Genomic DNA, 15,586 nt, shown 5'->3' on the forward strand with positions numbered 1-15,586 from the left:
GGGGGGGTAGTTCCTCTTCTATTATCCGATTTGAGAACGCCTTCCATCAGTTAATGTCGAATTTCGAAACTTTTACCATAAAACGCTTCTATAAAGTACCCCGGGATGTGGACTTCAGCACAAAATTCGACCGACGTTCGTCATCTACATGGCTAAGAGGCAAATATACCGAGTTTGAACCGAATCGGGAATTTACACCTACCTAAGTCTCCTTGTAGGGGACCATCCAGAACGCGCGTACGTTTTTCTCACATTCGTTCCGCTAAAGCTTGGCGCCTGCGATACTTGGGGTAGGCCACCCCGCAGTACTCCAATGCCTTGAAGGCGAGATGTTGCCTACCTAGCAGGGGTTATGAGAGGTAGCGGAGGCTGATCTTGGCAGATTTGTGTTCGCGAATGACGGACGTACTTTCTGGATGATCCGTACGAACCGAGCGACTCGCCCGCCGTCGAAATGTGATACAGCATGACTACCGAAGAGAGCGGGGTGAATCAGAAACCTGGTGTAAAGAGTCAGGTTGCGCATGTGGCTCTAACAATGATTTCTTTGTTCAGGTTCGTGGCTGCAGGACCCGACTCGCGTCGCGAGGAGGTCAGTGACCAGGTCAACAACCGCCGCGGCTCGTACTCTTACATCGACGACAAGGGCGTGCAGCAGACCGTGGAGTACATCGCCGGGCCGGGTATCGGCTACCGCATCATCAACAAGCACAAGGGCGTTGTGATCCCGCCCACGTACGCCACCTCGTACCCACCCTTCTCCTCCTCACCCTTCCCCGTGTCACCCACCCTGCCCACGTTCACCCCCACGGCGGGCTTCCCCTCGTCCTCCTTCAGCCCCTTCCCCTCGCCGTTCCCCACCGCGTTCCCTTCGCCGTTCCCCGAGACGATACCACCCTCCGCGTTCCCGCCGCCATTCTCCTCCATTTCGCCATCCGTCTTCCCGTCGAGCACGGGCCGACCTGGGGGCAGCGGCTCCGGGCGACCAGGCTCCGGGCGTCCGGGTGGGTCTGGCCGTCCGGGTGGCTCCGGGTACTCCGGCTCCAGCAAACCTGGTGGCTCTGGGTATCCGGGCTCCGGGTCCTCGACGACTGGGCGGCCCTCGGGGCGGCCCAACAACCAGTACATCCCTCCGAGGCCACCGCCGACCAGCGCACCCTCCATCCCGCCGCCCTTCGGAGACGTGGACGACCCCTTCTCCGAGCTCTTCCCCGGCGAGACGGGCACACCGCTCAGACCAGGCTCTGGCGCTGGGACCGGCTACGGAGGCTCCTCGTCGTCCGGAGGGTCCGGGTCGTCGTCTGGGGGATCATCGCCGTCCCCCGGGGGAGGTGGCAGCAGGCCCGGATCCGTGCGCCCCGTGAAGAAGCCAAAGCCCTCTGTGTCCATAGACACGGGCGAGGACGACGATGATTTCTTTCCCACGTTTCCTCAGCAGAGCGGTGGGTCCGGCTCGACAAGACCTTCCGTAACGACCTCTGGGTTCCCGACGACCACGACTAGCACGTCCACGAGCACTGCCTCCGGCGGTGGCGACGACGACAACACAATCGACGGCCTGTTTGGGGACGGCGGTGACGTGAACAGCACGCCCAGACCGACGCAGCGACCACGACCCACAACGGGGACTTTCAGGCCGCCCTCCTCGTCCACGTCATCCAGTGGCGGCGGCAGCAGCGGTGGAGCAGGCGGCAGTGGCGGTGGCGGTGATGACTTCCTGGACCTCTTCCCTACAGCCGGGCCCGGGTCCTCCCCTTCGCCCGGGTCGCCATCCTCGTCCCCAAGACCCACGAAGCGACCGCGTCCGCGTCCACGACCGAGGCCAACCTCGTCGCGCCCTACCACCGTGGACGACTTTGACTCGCTGTTCAACCCCACGCCCGTGTACACGGACCCGTCCGATATTCCGAGCGGCGGCTCCGGCTACGACTACAACCGGCCCAAGAAGCCCTTCAAGGGTAGCGGTGCGTCAGGGAACGGCGTCATCTACCCGACCACCATCAGGCCCGGCCGCCTGCCGACCCGCCCCACCGTGGGCGGCGGCGACGACTTCCTGTCCGAACTGGAAGGCGGAGGCGGAGTCTTCGGCGGCAGCGGCGGACAGTGGGCTGGGGGCCGGCCGGGCAGCTTCTGGCCCGCCGTCCCCTACGGCAACTGCTGCCCCGGGCCGCTCCGCCCGCATCGCTACCGGGACGAGCGCGACGACGGCGGCGTGTACCCGGGCCGGCCGTTCCCGCAGGGCGCCGTTGTCCGCGCGCACGTGCAGTCCGTCGACCTGATGCCGTTCGAGCCGCAGCACCGCGCCATGGACCCCGGCGAGGCCCTGGAGCGCTTCATCCGCCAGGAGCAGAGCCTGCGCGCGCACCGCCAGCGCAGCGTGGACCCCGCGGACGGCCACGGCGGCCCCGTGCACGCGCACGCCCAGCGCAGCGTGGACCCCGCCGAAGGACCAGCAGGTCCCGCGCCAGGCCAGCTCAAGGCCGACCCTGCCGCGCAGACCAACGGCACCACCACCACGGCCGCGGCCTCCAGCACCACGCCGGAGCCCGCCGCCGCCACGACGATCACATCGTGAAGGACTCGCCGCTGAGAGTGCCACGTTTAGTGAAACTGGAGGACGATAAAATTCTCTCAACGCTCGAAGCCGCGGGGGCCGCGTGTGGAGTGGGAAAAACCGTGAGATAACGTGTATGTGCGGGAAGCTCCTCGGAGCCCCCAGCAGCTAATCAGCACGCGTTCAAGACACTGTCCCTAATTTGCCGGGAGATGAGTGATGCTAGCGAGCGCTGCCTGTGGGACTGATGACGTGCCTCTCTGTCCATCACCCGGATCCTGTCGGATGTGGCCGCGGGTCGGATCTGGTCGGGTCGGCACTATTCTCTGTCAACCGACCACTTTGTTGACGTGCAATTTCGCCTGCGACTGAAGCCTTCTTATCGGCCTTGGACGGGGTCATTAACATGTCGTGTAACACAGGTCTTAATCCAACAGACGAGGAGTATACTCTAAAAACTACTGTCCTTGTTCTTTATTTAAACGCTACTTACACAAACTGCTGCCTAACGTTAATTATTGTGATAAGCCATCGACCCTTTGTGCCTTGAAAACGATCTGCAGAAGAGGATAATTCTTAGAGAGAAACGGAAACCAAATACAATTTTGTTTTCTCGCCATAATGGAAAAAAATCGTACCTGCACTGTAAACAGAGCGATATAACCCAAGGTTAAACGGCAGACGTCGCCGTCGCTCTGGTTGTTTTCTCTCATGTTTTATTATTTATTTAACCGCTTGATGCGACGATGTGATGTACGTTTGTAATGTGACAAAAAAAGTTACCATGAATACGATACTCAGAATAACGTGATGCGTGATAATCTCTATAGCCTAGTAACGAAAAAACGAACAACTGCCCACTGCTAAGTTGTCCACGAAATGTTACAAGCAGTGACATTAAATGATATTTTTACCAAGACAAGCTGTTTTGCATCATTCATGCCTGTCCTGTCCCCGCCCCTGCTCCCGCGCTCCGCTCGGCTCGGGTCTGGTATCTCGGGCGCAGCACCGCAGCCCAGTGACATCACGCGAGACGTAAGCGCAAGCGTGTCATGTAGCGAGCATCGGCTGCAACACCAAGTCATCCGTCCGTGGCAACTATCAGGCCGACCAGCAACGTAAACTGGAAAATTAAATGAAATGCCCATCGCATCCCGTAATAAAAGCTGAAGCTGCCTTCTCACGCTTTAATCCCGATCACAAAAGGCTGTTGGCGGTGCTCCCGACCGAGGTCATGCACAATATCGGCTAAAACCATAGCTAGAGGGGACAGGGGAGGGGGAGAGTGGAAAGGAGCGAGAGAGACAGACAGAGAGAGAAAGGGGTCTGTAGGTCAAAGGTCGACCCGCCTTGGCACACTCGCTTTAATGTTTGAGAGCGCGTTGAATACTTAACCGGGAGGCTTATAGTCCAGCTTACCTTTATGACCCCCGAGCTATTCGGAAGATCGGGGAAGCGGGTATCGACGACACACAGTCATCAGGAGGGGGACGAAGAAGGTGGGTAAAGGGGGGGGGGGGCATAAGGGTTAGTATAAGTGCAGGGCGTAGAAGGGGACTAGGTCCAGTCACCGGGTGTGCGGGCGGGGGCGGGGCGGGCCCAGCGGGCCGGGCCCGGGCAGAGCTCACACAGAGGAGCAATGTGGTTTTCCTTGAGAAGCTGCGACTGGCGCATCCAGAGGAAGCGTGACGCGGCGTGGCGTAGCGCGGCGCAGCGTCGCCTGCAGTCCTGCACCACTAGTGCCATCCCAGGCAGGCCGAGGAGGAGCACTGCGGAGCACTGCGGAGCACTGCGCCACCGTGCGGCGCGCTCCGCCTGCCGCCACCGGGGGGGAGTTTGATTGCCAAGGAAGCAACAACCATTCTGACATCTTGTTCTTCCTCGAATGTATTGCCCGGCGCCCGGCGTTGCGCCGGGCAGCTGCGAGAAATAACGCCGATCGTAAGGGGGAATGTTATTGGTCTTAATCCAATTTGTCGAGTGTGATGATTGGAAGTTTCAACGCGTGTCGAGTATTTGTTAAGAAAAAAACGCGGAGAGAGAGACGGAGGGAGGAAAAAAAGTGAAAAAAAAGTGATCGGTACAAGCAGGCGGCGCGTCGTGGGCTTTGTCAATCATGAGTTTGATACAATAAGAACGCCTGCCACCAGCTCCGTTCCGCGGGAAACTGCGCGCCTCCGCTAGGATTACACCTTTTTTCGAAATAACTGGGGAGCCGCAACAGAAAAGTACATACGTGCGCCTCGGGACAAACTACTTATGGCTCGACTTATGGTGTGCGTCCCAGCCCAGTCCAGGGCGACAAATCACTGCACATCGACACCTGGCTCTGTCGCGAGACCGCGAGGACGCCCTCGGGACGCGATCCTCCGCCGGGCGACGCCATCAGATAAACCAAACGAGACGACTTCGTTAAGCGAGGCGCCGCGCCCGTCACGCCGGTCGGGTTCTTCTTGTTCTCGATTGGACTTGAAAATGAACATTATATGGCGATTAGCCGTTTGTGTGCGTGTGCGTTGTGTGGAAGCTGCGGGCAGAAGAAGAGAGAGATAGGGGGAGGGAGGAGGGGGAGAATACGAGCGTATCGCAAAAAGATGCCGCCCCCTCCACGACAGAGCAGCCTCTCCGTCTCCGTAGTCCAGCAGCAGCGGGGAGCGTCTTTTTCAAACGCTTTGGCGCGAAATGATCCGACCAATCAGAAGCGAGCACAGACTCCAGCTTCCATTTCCTATATATACTAGTGTCGTTATCTGATGGTCAGTGAGGCGGAGCGTCGCAAAGAGCGAAGTGTAGCGAGCGGGTGTGCGTGCGTTGCGTGCGTGCGTGTGTGTGTGTGCCGGTGCGTGCGTGTGCTTCGAGGGGCCTGCAGGGGGAGCTCCAGAGTGTTAGTTCTGTTGTCGTCCGGACCGCGATCACCAGCTAGACCAGCACCTCCTTAGCTAGGACCGCACGAACCGCTGACGGCGCCATGAGGACTGTGAGTACACCTTTCGCCCAGGGACCCAGCCATTTTTCGGCAAGAGCTCGAAAGTGTGCAATATCGTCTACTCCAAAGGGTTTAGTCGCCACTGCACTGCCTGCCTGCCTCGGTAGTTAGCGTTGTTTCCTTCCTATTCACATAAAATTAATCCTAACATATTGGGTATGGGAGGCAGTAAGCAGCAAAGCCGTGCTGCACCGCACTCGCCCTGGAGCCATTGCTTGGCGGCCGAAAGCGGCCGGTGGGGTTGAGAGTGAGATGCTCGCTAGCCGGGCCCTAGCTCCCTCCGCACTCCTACCACACCCTAAGTGCGCATCATTGCATCGGACGCCCGGTGCAGGGCTCCGGTAAAGCAGTGTGCAACGAACAAGTGATCGCGAGGTCGGAGCGCCTTGCGGGTAGGCAACCCGATGTCAGCCGTGTGCCTGCGTTGCCCACCTCCTAGGGGCCCCATGAGGTCTGAGCCCCTTGTGGGTAGGCAACCCGACGCCACCCGTGTACCCGTGTTGCCTAGCTCCAAGGCGCCCTGCTCCTCCGCCCCGCCGCGGCTGCGCGCATCTCGGGTGGTCCGGATGTCTCCCGTGTCGTGTTACGCAGTGTTACGCTCGTGTGTGGGGCTCACATGCCAGTGATTATTGTTTGTGATGAACGACCGAGGCAGGCGTTTCCTCTGCGCGTCACCGCTCTGCTATGCGGTGGCGTGGCGACGCGGCGGAGGGCGCCAATCACAAATGGGAGCGAAGCGTCGCGGGTGCGGGCTCCGTGCCAAGAGATGCGTGTTGACGCGGCAGACCACCTTAACGACCGTCGCGATGCTCGCCGTACCTGCGGGGGGCGCGCTACTATATGCACGTGGACCGGTCCATTTGTACAGCAGACGGAAAGGAAATCGCGCGCATCCAGGAGGACGCGTCCGGCCCGCGCGTCCAACTATGGTCTGGCGGCCGGTCGGTGCATGGCTATGGCTGTGCTGCCCCCGCTCATCGCCCTTGGGATGGCATCGTTTGAACTTGGCCGTCGCGGCGGCGGCGAAAAGAAGCCATAGCTTGCACATACGACCGGCGATGTGACGAGGGGGAATGTGTAGTGTGTGCTCCCGGCGGCGGCGCTCGCGGAAGTCGATACTCTTGTCGTCGTCGATAATGCGGAGACGATCGGCAGAGCGTCTGCCGGGCCCGAGCTACTGTGGATGACGGCGTCGGCCAGGAGGTGGGAGTGGCGGGCGCGGGAGAGGTGAAGGTCACAGAGAGTACGGGCATCTTTTTTTTTTCTCTCTTTGGAGGGTCTCCTATACCTGTCTGAGCGCGACGGTCGGTCACTCTGCTTGCGACTCTCTAGGGCTTGGAAGGTCGAAACGTCGTCAACCATTTTCCTGCGCACGCCGCACGCCTTGAGCAAACGCTGCGGCGGCCGTCCAAACGGGCGAGTTTTTGATTGACGCTACATCATTTAGCTACTGTACCCCTCACCCGAAGCCGGTTCTGCTTCCAGGTCGCGGCGCTGTGCGCGGGGCTGTGCGTGGCACTGGCGGGCGCAGGACGCGTGCCCGACATCCCCGCGGGCCACCGGGCGCAGTACAGCCTGCAGCACGCGGACGGCAGCTTCAAGTACGGCTGGGACACGGGCCGCGGCGCCACGGCGCAGGTGGAGGGCGACGCGCGCAACGAGGTCCGCGGCAGCTACTCGGGCGGGCCCGTCAGCGTCTCCTACACGGCGGGCGTCAACGGCTACGTGCCCGTCATCGGGGCCGCCCCGATCGGCGCCGCACCGCCACCCCCCGCGCTACTTTTGCCGCCCCCACCACCGACATACGGTAAGTTCACCGGTTCGCCCCAGCGGGTACTTCGGTCTGAACAGTAAAAAATCAAATTTATGAATAATCGTTGAATTACTCCAAACTTTGCAAATTTAATAGGAAAGTTGTAATTGATCAAAAATTTTATTCAAAATGTTTATACAAGGTGCTGGAGCTCACGCTGGGGGAGTGAAGGGTGGCTGGTCCAGCGGCTGGAGTACACCCCAGGCCGCCCCCGGTGGGGCCCACGTCGGCCCCGCAGGACCTCTGCGCCCCGACGGGTCGTACAGCTTCTCGTACAGCACCGAGGACCAGTCGCGCCAGGAGTCCGCTGACGCCGCCAACAACGTGAGGGGCTCCTTCTCCTTCAAGGCCAAGGACGACGGTCGCACCCGCACGGTAAACTACCACGCCGGCGCCGGCACAGGCTTCGTAGCGCAGGGGCAGCACCTGCCCACGCCCCCGCCCGTCCCGCAGGGAGCTCCGCATGGAGCTCCGCATGGAGCTCCGCATGGAGCTCCGCAGGGAGGCTCCTGGGACAGTCAGTGGGCCGCCGAGCCTGAGCCCGAGCCCCAGCCCGAGCCGGCCGGGGACGCCACCTACTCATTCGGCTACCAGACGAAGGACGCCAGTCGGCTGGAGGTGTCCGACCCGCAGGGCAATGTCCAAGGCTCCTACGCATACGTCGGCCCCGACGGAGTATCGCGACGCGTGGACTACGAGGCTGGTGCCGGTAAGGGCTTCGTCGCGAAGGGCGACCATCTGCCCAAGGACGGCGATGTCCCCGCACCCGGAGGGCTGACGAGCTCCTGGCAGACGGGCACCGGGCAGCAGGCGGGAGACGACGGCGGCTGGCAGCAGACGGCTGACCACGGCAGCTGGCAGCAAACGGCTGACGAGGGCAACTGGCAGCAGACGGAGGACCAGGGCAGCTGGCAGCAGACCGAGGACCAGGGCAGCTGGCAGCAGACCGAGGACCAGGGCAGCTGGCAGCAGACGGAGGACCAGGGCAACTGGCAGCAGAAGCTGCAGCCACAGCCGCAGCGCCCCCGACCCGCCGTAGAGCCGGCCGATGTCAAGAGCAGCCGTGGTGGCGACGGTTCGTACTCGTTCTCTTACAGCACCAAAGATCAGAGCCGCGAGGAACAGGGTGACGTCAAGGGGAACGTCAAGGGCAGCTTTTCGTTCGTGGCCAAGGACGACGGAAAACGCAGGAGGGTGGACTACCACGCTGGGGCAGCGACTGGCTTCGTGGCCAAGGGGGACCATCTCCCGAAGCCGCAGCCCAGTGAGGTGCAGCCGCAGCCCACCGCCAGCGAGCCGGTCGCCACTACCGAGACGCCCATCCTGCTCGACGACAAGATCGACCTGCGCCTGGGACTGGACGACAGCCAGCAGACCGTGGACGACAGCCAGCAGACCGGGGACGGCAGCGATGGCCTCGTACCCACCGGCGAACCAGCCGATGTCCAGAGCAGCAAGGGAAGTGACGGCTCCTACCAGTTCTCCTACAGTACCCCAGACCAGAGCCGCGAGGAGCAGGCCGACGCCAAGAACAACGTCAAGGGCAGCTTCTCTTTCGTCGCCCCAGACGGCGTGAACCGACGCGTCGACTACGAGGCCGGCGCTGGAAAGGGCTTCGTCGCAAAGGGGGACCACCTCCCCAAGGCAGAGGCCTCTGGCGCGGCCCCAGCCCCGGGCGGTGACGATCAGCAGACCCAGGTGCCGTGGACGTCGGACGACGACATCCAGCAGCAAACTCAGGGCCCCTGGAACGACGAGCATCAGACCCAGGGACCGGATGGGGACCACGGCAGTGGCGACGCCAGCTACTCCTACGCGTACGAGACGGACTCGAGCCGCAAGCAGGAGTCGGCCGACGCCCAGGGGAACGTGCAGGGCTCCTTCTCCTACAATGACGGCAGCGGCAGCCCCAAGACTGTCACGTACACGGCCCGCGCGGGCGAGGGCTTCAAGGCCAAGGGTGACCACCTGCCCAAACCCGGCCAGTTCTTGGCGGCCGCGGCGGCCGCAGGCGTCGGTGGCAGCGTGCACGGGGGCGCTTGGGGACGAGGCCGCGGACCTGGAGCACAAAGACCCGGCGTCGGCGTCAAGACCTCGGCACCCTGGCCTCGCGGTCCTGACGCGCAGAGGCCCAGCGTCGGCGTCAAGACCTCGGCACCCTGGCCTCACGGTCCTGACGCGCAAAGGCCCGGCGTGGGCGTCAACACCTGGCCCCAGGGCCTCAGGCCCCAGGTGTCGCCCGCCGCCGCCGCCGACCCGCACGGACCGGCTGGCGAGGTACGCGTCGGCGACGGCGTGGTGCGCACCTACCTTCCGCCCGGCGTCCCGGGCCACAAGGTGGGCTACGTGTACGAGGCCAAGTCCTAGGACGTCGCCTTTTGATCTAAAGACTTCCCCGCTGTGACCTCATAGCTGTACTTACAAGTGTATCTCGAATAAACTTACTGCCTAAGACAAGCAATAAACGTAAAGACATGTGTACCGACCTTCCTTCTTGCGAATTCTACCCGCAGCCCCGTGACCCTCCGCTAGAGACGAGCGCCTCCGCGGTATGCATCCCATCCTACGCGCCGATAGGTAGGCAGCCGTTCGAGCGCGGCCGGCAGCGCGCGGCCTACCGACAGGGCGCCCGCCTCCTCACCGTGCGCGGGGAATTTGCTTGCGGCCGGCAGCCAGGGCCCACAACTTGGGGAGAAAGCAAGACAAAGTAACAACGCAATGACAAAGAGCGCTTTTTATTTGCCCGGGGGGTCTTTGGAATTGATTGCGGGCGAGTGAAATAAAAGTACCACCGCGAAAACAAACACGGTGAAAGAGGGCTCGATGGAAATGGCGGGCGGGAGAGAGGCGCACCTGGGCCCCCAGTACAGATTCTTGACAAATTACACCGCATTTCGCTGGCAACGGGTAGAGAGGGGCGGGGCGGATGCCAGCGACCAGGAAGGCGGAGGACCTCCCCCTCCTCCGGGGCGCGGGCGAGGCGGGGCGGGGAGTGGGGCGGTGCGTACAGGGGTGGCGGAAGCGTATTCCAAAGGGGTGGCGGGTAGGGCCCACCCCCCGCCCCGGCGCCCCCGCTCACCCGCTCGCCCGACTTTCGGAGGGCGCACCGGGCGGGCCGGCCCAACCGGTCCCAGACAAGCCGCACCAAACCCAGCTCCGCCCGCGGCCCGGCCATCCCGGCCCAGCTCCATGCCGATAGCCGCGCTACACCCGTCTCCCTCGCTCCCTCGCGGCGCCTGCAGCCCGGGCCGGCGGTGCGACAAGGACGGGCCGGGAGCACCGCGCCGGCGGCAGTAGCGGCGGCCGCGGAGCTCGCCCGCGCGCGCGCGTAGTGTGAAGCGGGGCGGGGGCGGGGGGTGCGCGCTGCGCGCCGGCCCGAGAGAGAGGGGGGGCGACTCTACGATCGCATGGCTCCAACAGTCGGCTGTAGTACGGCATATGCCAGTGCGGGGCCCAGCAGGCCCAGGCAACGCCGCTCCGCCTCGCCCGCACAGTCGCTCCGCTCGGCTCGGCGCGCGCGTAGCGTAGCGGCGTGGCGAGGCGCTTCGCGTCGCGGTGAGGTTAGGCCCCTACTGACCGGCGCGGCACCGCGGACCACCCCCGTGCCGGCGTGAAGTGGAAAGGTTTTTCAAATAAAGACGCGAGTGTTTCGGACCGGATCGGCAAGCAGCCTCCGCGGTGCGCGGACCGACCCGGCGGCAGTGTTTGTGTTGTGAAGTGGTACCAGTGACGTGAGCGCGGTGGGCGGCAGTAAAGGATTATACCATGCTCCGGGACGGCCAGGTACGTTCATCCCCAGATGTACCTCCCCAAGCACATCCCAAAGCACACCACCTCGAGCACCGCCCCGAGCACCTCCCCGTCGAGGCCCCTGGGCGCGGCCAGCTGGCCGCCGGGCCGGCGCGGCGCGGCGGTCGGGGCCCATAAGCAGTGCGTCGTTACTCCCACTTCCGTCCGCGCCGCCGTCCCCTCTGGCGTCACCGTCGCGTAGGTGTCGGAGTTCATCGGAGGCCCTGACCCCCGCGGCGGGGGGGCAGCAGCAGGCCCCCAAGCCGGCAGCAGCGGCGGTCTCTTTTTCGAAACAACGCCGCGTTGATGAAATTGATGTCTGCGGGCGATAATTAAATCGCCGAGCAGAGATTAGCCTAGCAGCAATAGGATCCGACCGGTAATCGGGTCGGAATGGCATCTACGTGACCATCAGCGGGGAGGCGGAGCAGAGTGCGATGAGACCTCAATCGGGCGGGCCGCAGAGCGGCGGACCGTGGACTGGGCAGGGGGGAAAGGGGCAGGGGGGGGGGCTCAAGCCGGCCGGGGACAGATGAGGCTCGTTTGCACCCGATGGTGATGGTGAGCGGTGTCCGCGATACGCAGCGACACTCTTCTGGCTATCAATGTCTGAGACTGCTGGGCGGGCCGGGCCGGCCGGGCTGCGCGGTGCCGTTGGTATGGTGGGCCCAGAAGATGAGCGCTCCGAACCGCAAACGTGTCGTGACGCGTGTCTCGCGTGCGGGACCGACAGCGGCCGGGCACAGAAGAGTTAGGGGGCGCTCCGTCGATCAAATACGAGTCATTTGGCGTTGGCAACGTGGGACACTCGTTCCAGATGGCCACGCTGACCACGCGTGCTAGAGGGCGGGCGGGGGCGGGGCGGGGCCCGGCAGACCACAGCGAGAGCGACATGACATGGCATTCCAGTCGCGGTGGCTGACGCTGACGCCCGGCTGACGACACAATCGCCCGTCCGGGCTTTGCTTGGGTGGGTTGTTGCTTCTCCGAGCACGACGACGGCGCGAGGGCGCGCGGACTCGGATGACGTGAGCGTCGTTGCCCAGGACGGACGCTGCCGAGGACAACTTGAAGACGCGTCGCCGGATACCCTTTCGCCCTGCCGTGCGATTCAGAAGATCGTGCAAGAGGTTCTCTCGCCCTATGAATGCAACAAGGACGGAACTATACCAGGTGGCTGATTCACGCCGTGCACTTTCGTACTTACACTGCACCGCATGCACGCGGGCGGGCGGGTTTGCCTATGCTCGCAACGCACGGCTCCTTACGGCCCCGTGTGGGTAGGCAACCCACCCGCATGCGTGCATGCGGCACAGTAGAACGCCGAAAGTGCGCGGCGTGAATCAGCCACCTGGTACAGGAGGTATAGGAGATCCTCTCTTGAACGATCTCCTGAATCACACGGCTGCGCGCCTCGCCGTCGTCGTCGTCGCGAAGGCCCCGGGCGCGGTGTTGGAGAGAGAGCTCTGGCCGGCGGCAGGGGAGGTTGTTGTCCCGTCAGACATGAGCGGGACAGGCCTCGGGCAGGCCGGCGGCAGGCAGGCCGCTCGTGTCGCGTCGATAAGGCCGGCTGTGATGTCATCGCCAGCGATAATGACCACGGCGAGTACGGAGAAGAGCGCGGAGCCCGGGCAGGACGCGCGCCCTCGGCCGCGCCCGGAGGGGAGGGGCCGGAAGGAGGGACGAGCGGGGCTAGTAGGAAGCCGGCGGGGGGGAAGTTTGACGGAGGCTGGGCATGGGAGAGGCGAGGCCCCCTTCGTGCTCGTAGCCCTTCACTACTCAAACAGCAGACCACTGCTCCGCTCAGCCACGCCACGACCCGCGCCACGCCCCACCCCACCCCACCCCACTTCGCTGGACCCGCTCACCCCGTCAGTGTCCGCCGTCCCCTGTCCCCGGCCCCGCGCGGCCGCGGGGAGGGCTTGCTCGAAGCCGGGTCACCAGGGCGACGTGAATCTTGGATGGGAAGGAAGCTTGTTGAGGTTACGACCACGGTGACGGTGGCACCGCCGCCGCTGCCAGCAGCGAGAGCGCCACTCCGCCACGCCACACGGCCCTCAAGTAGGCGACCGCTGTCCGTGCCGGACCGTCCCCCTCGCGCTGGTGATCGTTCAGCCCACTCAGAGACCCAGAGCCCGGGCGCGGTGGGGCGGGCGGGGCGGGCCAAGAGCTCAATTATAGCAGCGTGCCCCTCTGGAGTGCTGTCGCGGGCCCCGCAGCCCCGGCCGCCGTGCCGGGGGGCCGTAGTGGAAATGGCATCGCCCTCTGCTTGGGCAAGAGGGGGAGGTGGAGAGGGAGGGTCGGTAGGGAGCTCCGACATTGTTTACTTAAGTTACATGCCCGGCAGGCTGGGCAGGCTGCGGTTGGGCTCACAGCAGGTTGGCCGGCAGTGCTGGGACCGGCCCTGTGGTCCGCACCACTGGCTGCTCTGTACTTTGGCAGCTGCAGCGGCGGGAGCGGCAAGCAAGGGAGGGAGCTGGCGCAGCTGGTGGCCGCGAGGACGGCGGCGGGGACGTTTGGGTGAATAACGTGGACTGGGCTAATTAATCGCCCGTCGGCCCCGCCGGGTATTGACTCGCCCCCCGAACACAAGCGTGCGTGTGCATGTGTGTGTGTGCATGTGTTTATAACCTTCACGTGTGTCGTGTTGTACGCGCGGGTCAGGTTCGAGGCTGTGACTGCGGCTGCGGGTCGCGCGGGGTCGCGGCGCACCGCGGGGCCGCGTCGAAGGGTCATGAGCGGTCACGAGCACGGCCGCAGCAAACCACCTGGCCCAAAGCAAGTGTTGTTTTTTCTGATCCGCCTGCCTCTCTCTCTACGACCCGGGCCATCGACTGCCATCCGCCCCACCCCACCCCACCCCACCGCACCGTCGTCCCCCGCTACTACACCATGCTTCGTGCCCACCCGACCCGACCGGCGGCGACGTGCGTGGTGCGGAGACATTCCATTCTATGGACGAGAGCGAGTAGAGGCGGAGCAGAGCAACGTGGCGTTGGTGGCCGGGGCGGTGCGGGGCAGGGCGGGGCGGGGGACAGACGTGCACGGCCGGCCTGCGTCATTGCACTGCGAGAAAACGGGCCTTTCATAGGCAGAGCAAGAGCGAGGGAGGCTGGGATGGGAGAGAGCGAAAGAGAGGCAGAGAGACAGAAAGAGGAGAGAGACTCAGACAGTAGTAGCGCAGGGACAGAGCCCCACAATAATCACAGATCCTGGCCAAGATGGGAGATAATTAAAAGAATAAAACAGAGAGCGCGGCACTGTACTATTTTCGCGAGTTCATGCATCAGCTTTTCTGCACGGCATGCCGCCGCCTGCATTGTGCTGCTGCCGGCTGCTGCTGCTGCTATAGGCACTGTGATGCTGATGGTATAGCAGCGCACCATCCACGACATGCGACCGCACGAGCACACCCGGCGCGGGGGTTGGCCGTTGTCTCGAACCCCGTGGCGGTAGGCAAACCCGGCGCGCCCCGGTGCGTGGCGGTGCGTAGCCGGTGCCTCGGCCGGTGCAGCGAGGCAGAGTGTTCGGAGGTCTAGTCTCGCCGCCCGCGCACATTGAACCGAACGGGTACGGCGGCTCGCGTGGGGGCGTGGGAGACCCTGGGAGCCGCACGTGCGGCCGCACGTGGGAGGAAACGTATAAAGCTCACTCTATTAAAAGAAAAACTGCAATTAACAACAGTTCAAAACTGTTAATTGTAAACGCCATTTAGTTCTAATGAAAATTAAAATATGTTTAGTTGTAGTATGAAAGATACGAAAGACACTACAAGTACATAGTTTTCAACTATACGTTGGAAATGCAACAACAGAATTTATTTCAATATTGGACGTCGTGTTTTCCCTGCAGTGCTGATAGCGGCCGCGCTTGCGTCACCGTTCAATTGTTGTGCGTTTGAAAGGGGACTCGCTGCTGCTGCCTCACCACGTGCCCGGAACAAGCCATAAAGGAATGACGCTCGGTCGGTTCGGTCCGTCCGAGTTCGTTTTATTTTAATCGCATTATTCCCGGTTCGACAGCGACACGTATACAGCGTCCAGGAGGCGTCTGTCACAAAAGCGTCCATGTGCCGCTGCGCGCGAGTTTGTGGGGATGGCGGGGGGGGGGAGAGTCTGTCGGGGCTGCCAACCCGATCCCAACCCCTTTCCTCTCCTCCCCTCTGCTCCTGCTGCCGCTTCCGCTGCCACAGTCGTCCGCTGCATCCCCCGGCCCTGGTAGTCCTCGTGGTCCTGATGGTCGTGGTGGTCCTGGTGGCCCTGGTGGCCCTGGTGGCTCTGGTGTCGGGGTTTGGGGGGGAATATAGAATTATCGAGCCACTCGGGATTGTGTCCCGTGGTGTGTCCCGCCCGGGGTCCCGCCGCACGAACCCCCTCTCGCCTCTTCTTCTCCCCCGCCGCAGCCGGCTGCACTGCTTGTGGGGGGAGGAGGCGGGGGGAATGGG

The 15,586-nt window shown here is 63.3% G+C and overlaps 3 protein-coding genes across 3 annotated transcripts in view; all 3 read left to right on the top strand.

The window, feature by feature from the left end:
• The window catches only part of LOC127749421 (collagen alpha-1(III) chain-like), a gene marked incomplete at its 5' end in the record, with an annotated part of 7,916 nt that extends 4,440 nt beyond the window's left edge, over positions 1 to 3,476 (top strand). The window contains one exon of the mRNA XM_052267457.1: positions 556 to 3,476. Within this exon, the coding sequence (XP_052123417.1) occupies positions 556 to 2,575 (2,020 nt within the window). The remainder of the gene's footprint in view (positions 1 to 555) is intronic.
• A 1,827-nt stretch (positions 3,477 to 5,303) lies between these two features.
• Positions 5,304 to 9,834, top strand: LOC113205261 (uncharacterized). Its single transcript, XM_026420807.2, has 3 exons — positions 5,304 to 5,531; positions 7,026 to 7,347; positions 7,496 to 9,834. Exons 1-3 carry the CDS (start codon positions 5,523 to 5,525, stop codon positions 9,718 to 9,720), a joined length of 2,556 nt encoding a protein of 851 aa, XP_026276592.2. The 5' UTR covers positions 5,304 to 5,522; the 3' UTR covers positions 9,721 to 9,834.
• Positions 9,835 to 10,756: 922 nt separating this feature from the next.
• LOC113205248 (serine/threonine-protein kinase par-1-like) overlaps positions 10,757 to 15,586 on the top strand; it is a 67,196-nt gene continuing 62,366 nt past the window's right edge. The window contains exon 1 of the mRNA XM_026420785.2: positions 10,757 to 11,136. The gene's annotated coding sequence lies outside the window, so the exon portion shown is untranslated. The remainder of the gene's footprint in view (positions 11,137 to 15,586) is intronic.

Source organism: Frankliniella occidentalis, unplaced genomic scaffold (genome assembly GCF_000697945.3).
Source record: "Frankliniella occidentalis isolate FOCC.00 unplaced genomic scaffold, Focc_3.1 Scaffold52, whole genome shotgun sequence".
NCBI lineage: Eukaryota > Metazoa > Arthropoda > Insecta > Thysanoptera > Thripidae > Frankliniella > Frankliniella occidentalis.